We start from the raw sequence: 5,957 nt of genomic DNA on the forward strand, positions 1-5,957 counted from the left end.
ATATTCCCTCCACAAATAGAGAGACACTTATTGAATTTCTTTTTGACTTGTATCTGTGTACTTTTATACGCTTAGATTGAATTAAAAATCAGCCAATTGGAACGGCTAGAAGGAGGTTCACGCGCCTGAAGCAATGCTGGCGAAACCTGTCAATCGCACCCCGGGTATCCAATCAGCGGGAGGCTCGTGCTCGACTTCCTCGTATTTGGGGGAAGAGACGTGGACGATGTGCGCACGCTTGGCACAGGGTAAACATTCGTGTGTCCTCGAGCTTTGAGGGAGGGACTGTTCGAACTGTCAGAAAGAGAAAGAGAGGGGAGAGAGAGGGAGAGAGAGGGAGAGAGAGGGAGAGAGAGGGAGAGAGAGGGAGAGAACGAACAAGCGAATGAGAGGAGAGGCTTGCAACCATCGCCGTGCACTGTAATAGTGGATTGTACTTCAACGGGAGTTAGCGGTTTGGCAGGTTTATATACATCAAACCAGAACAAAGAGAGAGGCTGTACAGTACCATAAAAGACACAGCGAAAGAAAAGAATAAAGCGGTAAAGACCAAATCTCAGCGGCTAAATTACAAAAGAACTAAGGAGCCTATGCAGCCTGTTTTCTTCTCTACAAAAGGAACATAAAACCGGACTTTTTTTGTGGAGAATTTGCGCGATTTCTTCAACCACTAGAAGTTTGTTGCGTGCAAATGTTTTCTCTGTTTGAATCTGAATTCTAAGATTTTGCGAGACGACCAAACTTCCTCGCCTGCACGTGGTGTCAAAGGGCTTTTGAAAACCTGGATTTTTATTCACTGATGTACATTAATTTCCACTAGAAATAAGCCTACATGAATGCTTTGAATACAAGATATACGGATTTTACTCATTTTGGCCAGCCTTTTGCATCTTTTCACTTTTGACGCTTATGTCAATGGTATTTGACAAAAAAAACAACCCAGACTTTTAAAGTTTGAATAATTCATGAGATACAATTGCCTGCTTGAAAAAAGTAACTGAAAAAGGGAGGGGGGTAATCCACAAACATATTCATAAGGGTTAACGGAATGGCCACCGCGGCTTCCAATCCCTATTTACCCAGCAATAGCATCTTATCATCCGGCTCGATCGTGCATTCTGACTCCGGAGGCGGTGGCATGCAGCCGGGCAGCACTGCGGTGACCTCGGTGTCTGGGGGGTACCGGGGAGATCCCACCGTAAAAATGGTACAGAGTGACTTCATGCAGGGGGCAATGGCAGCGAGCAACGGAGGACATATGCTCAGCCATGCTCACCAGTGGGTGACATCTCTGCCGCACGCTGCGGCCGCCGCAGCAGCAGCCGCGGTAGCTGCAGCCGAAGCTGGATCACCGTGGTCGTCGAGTCCCGTCGGTATGACCGGCAGCCCGCAGCAACAGGACGTGAAAAACAATTCCGGTAGAGACGATCTGCACACCGGCACCGCGTTGCACCACAGGCCTCAGCACCTCGGTCCCCACCAGACTCACGCGGGTGCCTGGGGGAGCTCCACCGCGTCTCATATCAACTCCTTATCCGGGGGGCAGCAGCAGCAGCAGTCTCTCATCTACTCCCAGCCCGGGGGCTTCACGGTGAACGGGATGCTGAGTCCGGGAAGCCAGAACCTAGTGCACCCGGGCTTAGTGAGGGGAGACACCCCCGAGCTCGACCACGGCAGCCACCACCACCACCACCACCACCAGCACGCGCATCACCAGCAGCACCACGGGGGGGTAAACAACCACGAGCCGCACTCCGACGAGGACACGCCGACCTCGGACGACCTGGAGCAGTTTGCCAAGCAGTTCAAACAGCGCCGGATCAAACTGGGCTTCACGCAAGCTGACGTGGGTTTAGCTCTGGGCACGCTCTACGGAAACGTTTTCTCCCAGACCACCATCTGCAGGTTTGAGGCTCTCCAGCTCAGCTTCAAGAACATGTGCAAGCTGAAGCCGCTGCTGAACAAGTGGCTGGAGGAGGCGGACTCGACCACGGGTAGCCCCACGAGCATCGACAAGATCGCCGCGCAGGGAAGAAAGCGGAAGAAGCGCACGTCCATTGAAGTGAGCGTAAAAGGAGCATTAGAGAGCCACTTTCTAAAATGCCCCAAACCCTCGGCCCAAGAGATAACCTCTCTAGCGGACAACTTGCAGTTGGAGAAAGAAGTGGTTAGAGTGTGGTTTTGCAATAGGAGACAGAAAGAGAAAAGGATGACCCCCCCCGGAGTGCCCCAGACGCCGGAGGATGTGTACTCTCAGGTCGGCAATGTGAGTGCAGACACACCGCCCCCCTCCATGGACTGCAAAAGAATGTTCAGTGAAACATAGAGCAGCACACAAGACTAAAAATATTTTATATGAAATTGATAAACTGATAAAAACACAGACTATCGTCCAGATAGTCAAACCATTTTTGATACTGTGATTGTGAGGGAATATGAATAAGACTGCAAATGTGTTATATTTTCACCAGAAAAAAACAGCCCCCTTTTCCACCCCAAACGCACCGCTAACCTTCTTCCAGGCCCTTAAATGTTTTAACCTAAAAGGCTCCTTCTGTTCTTTCTTCCAGGGACATTTTTTAGTAGATTACTTAAAAGATGCAAGTTTAACTGGACTGAGTGAACCAAGCGACCAGCGGGTGACAACTACAAGTTCATTCCATCAGGTAATTTTGGCGCATTAACACCAACAAGAAATTCAAAGCAAGTATTAATATTTTTACAAAGAGATTCCCCCGTTATCCTGTATCTGATTTGTGAAAGACAAAAGAATCAGGCAATTGTATATTAAAACATGGGACGTCAAACTCAACAATAACAAAGGAAAAAACTGCATCAGCACCAACGAAGAAGAGTGGCATCCACGAAGCTTCCAACATGTTTTTGCGGGGTGGACTGCATGGTTTGATTCTGACACAAAGAGGAAGTGAGATTTTTTCAGGCCCTCCACGACTAAATGATAAGATAAACAGAGGACTGGCCTCATCTGATCAGAAGGATCACATCTTCTTCAAATGGGTTGTTATTTAAGCGACTTAACACCGTGAATGGATTTTTTTTAAACATAGACATTTGAAAAGACTATCTTCTGCTGCACTTATTTGAATTTCTCCTCTGCGAAAATCTGTGGCCAAGTGTGAGTGAGTGCTGTGGATGTTACTATTATGCTGCCATTTCTAAGCAGTATTCTTTGGTAGGTTTTAATAAACAAGACTCTGTAAAGCCGGCAATATAGATTCATTAGATCAGAGGATGATCTGAGTTATTTACTTTATATTTTTCATCAAAATGACTTGTTTTAATATTTTATTCGGAATACATATGAATGATTCCAAATGGTAATTTATTTTTCCCCAGAACTTGTGTAAGATGTTTTTCTTTCTTGTTTTCGTTGTTGACCTTATATGTTTTGTTTAATTTTGTATTATTGTTTCTAAAGGAGCACAAATCAACATAAGCTGACATTGACAGTTGTTAGGTAATAAGGGTATATTTTGATGTGATAATTTGATTGTAATTTAATTTCAGTAGTGATTCCGTAAGAGCTGATTGAGAACAATAAATTTCTTAGAATGAAATTAAGTTATCCTGTGTTTTGAGATTTATATGTTATATTGTATATTTGGCTGTTTTAATTATAGCTTATATTCGCCTTTCTCGCAATGGGAGGGAGGACACAGAGGAGAAATGGCGGATTGTTTTGTCCCGGCTATGGGCCCCCTATTGTCAGGCGACGTGGGACATTAGCTGAATCGTAGAACAAGAAAAACTCAGTAGAAAATGATTAAAAGGTGAACTAAGCAAAGAAGTTTTAAATGTAGGCTAAATATAGTTTAAGCAAGTGAACCTCTGAACCTTCAAAACGTTATTGAGATTATCGAAGAAGATATTTGATGACATACCCGGGGTTGTTTTTATTCTGAAATATGCAGTTAGACTAAATTAACGGCTTTGAGCACCAATTTATTTCCTCATCCAAACCGCCAACATAACCGTTAAACCATTACTTATTGATCGCGGATCAGTAACTGGAAGTAGTGAGTACTTCTCAGAACCGTCTTTAAGTTTGTTTACATGGCTTCAGCATTGTTCTGTTTCACAGCCTCGCTCTCCAGCGGGCGACTCAGCAGCAGCCTTGGCTATAGACATGCTGCACGTGTGGGCCAGTAGTGGATTTATAAACGCAGATTTACTGCCTTTATGATGGTGCACAAGGCCTTTAATGGGTGTTTGTTGTGAGATATTTTCCTCTGACTTTAAAGGGCGAACATTAAAAATTAGGAAAAGTAATAGGTTATATTTTGTTGTCTACATCATAACATTTAACGTCAAATTAGTTTTTGAAACATAAACTCTATAGCTTGTCGTTTTGTTTATTTCAGATGGGCTGTTCTGTGTCTAGGCCTCAGTCTAAGGCAGTTGTCATTCAATGGGCTTAGCCTATGGCATAACATTATAACCTGCTCACGTTCACGTAAACAAACAAACAAGAAATGGAAATTCTAGTTTTTCCTTTTTGGTCGGTTTAGCCTGCACAGGGATGGAATACGATTCACTTGTTTTTCTCAGTTTGAGACGTTTCTCTCGGCAGTAGCCTATACAGGATTAGGTAAACTAGGCTATGTGTTGAAATAAGAGTTCCTTTTGTCAAAATTGAATTTTAATCAAAGAGGCCCATCTCAAACGCCTTATTAAAGACGTTGCGCTATATATCGTTCCACTTAATTTTATATCTCGTTTAGCATATGTTTCCTCACCCTCGACTGTCTGCAACCGAGACCAGGACACGCAGGAACAGTTGCTTATCACTAAGGCGCATGGCTTTAAGACGATGATACAGAAATAATGATTGACCAAATTGTTTGTTTCATTGAAACTTTTCATTCAAAACTGACCGTGTTCTTGGCTGTAGTTTGATTTATTAAAATCCTGGCGTGTTAGGTCTTCACCTGTAGCCTGTGCTCGTGTGAGACTTTCATTTGGCAAGCATTAGCAATTTAGGCCATAGCCTATGTGAAAGATCGGTGTGTTTCCTGATATTAAATAAGTGATTTCAGTTTATAGGCCACCAGATCTGGGAATAAGGACCTGCTTGGTCGCTGGTTCTCAACTTTGCCTGACTTGACTATTCAGCAAAACGCGTAAAACGCCTCTCCTCGCTGAAAGATTTGAATTTCGCGGATGATTTGCCATACACTAGTTGCTTAGCAACTGAATTCAATGTTATAGAAGTATGCATCAGTTTCTTTTGTCCCCATTAATAAAAGTGCCAGTCAGACACGCGGGCAGATTTTGTAAAGCCTTATTTCCATTCCGTGGAATGGAATCCCAGAAAAAGAAAGCGGCAGCGTTCTCCAGCGAACAGCCGAGTGCACCATTTAACACGTGCCAAACTTTGCCTGGCGTGCAGTTGTAGCAAATGAAACTAGCCTACTTCAAAATCCATAGTAGGCCTGTAGATATTCAGTGAGGAATAGGTGAGGACGGAAATATGCCTTCGTTGTCCGTCCTATGAGCACGGTGGCTGGGGTGCTCGCAACTGGACCCATGAACTATGTTTACAAGCTATAGCGTATAGGGTGCGCAACAAAACAACATGACTAATATTCGCTAAGTTTAGCTATATGATATGCATGTTCATCAGTTTATATGTAGGCCTACACACAAGCTGTTTTACACCTCCTGGTTAGGTTACTCAGGATGCCTTTAAGACAAAACACCAAAAAACAATAACGCAAAGACTCATAGTCACGAGCAGAGAGGGCCCACAGGACAACAGAACTTAGTTTTATATCAGCCATAAATGACCAAATTTCTCCGTATAATTCTAATATCTTTCTTGGTTAAAAAATACAAAATAAAAACGTAGAAATAAAAACTATAATTCTAGTTAATCATTTAATGTGTGTACTCAATGCGTTGGGGGGCAAACAAGTATCAAAGGATATTTTTTTGTG

At 43.5% G+C, this 5,957-nt stretch overlaps 1 protein-coding gene across 2 annotated transcripts; it reads left to right on the top strand.

Annotated features, from left to right (window-relative positions):
• Positions 1-353: 353 nt before the first annotated feature.
• Positions 354-3,577, top strand: pou3f3b (POU class 3 homeobox 3b). Of its 2 annotated transcripts, none has more exons than XM_062447438.1 (2): positions 354-2,266; positions 2,571-3,577. In XM_062447438.1, the coding sequence occupies exons 1-2, from the start codon at positions 1,049-1,051 to the stop codon at positions 2,682-2,684; spliced, it is 1,332 nt and encodes a 443-aa protein (XP_062303422.1). In that variant the 5' UTR covers positions 354-1,048; the 3' UTR covers positions 2,685-3,577. The 2 variants fall into 2 exon arrangements, with proteins under 2 accessions (XP_062303422.1, XP_062303423.1); XM_062447439.1 differs by having other exon boundaries at positions 354-2,257.
• Positions 3,578-5,957: the final 2,380 nt, after the last annotated feature.

The sequence above is a fragment of the Osmerus eperlanus genome, chromosome 21 (assembly GCF_963692335.1).
Source record: "Osmerus eperlanus chromosome 21, fOsmEpe2.1, whole genome shotgun sequence".
In the NCBI taxonomy this organism is placed as follows: domain Eukaryota; kingdom Metazoa; phylum Chordata; class Actinopteri; order Osmeriformes; family Osmeridae; genus Osmerus; species Osmerus eperlanus.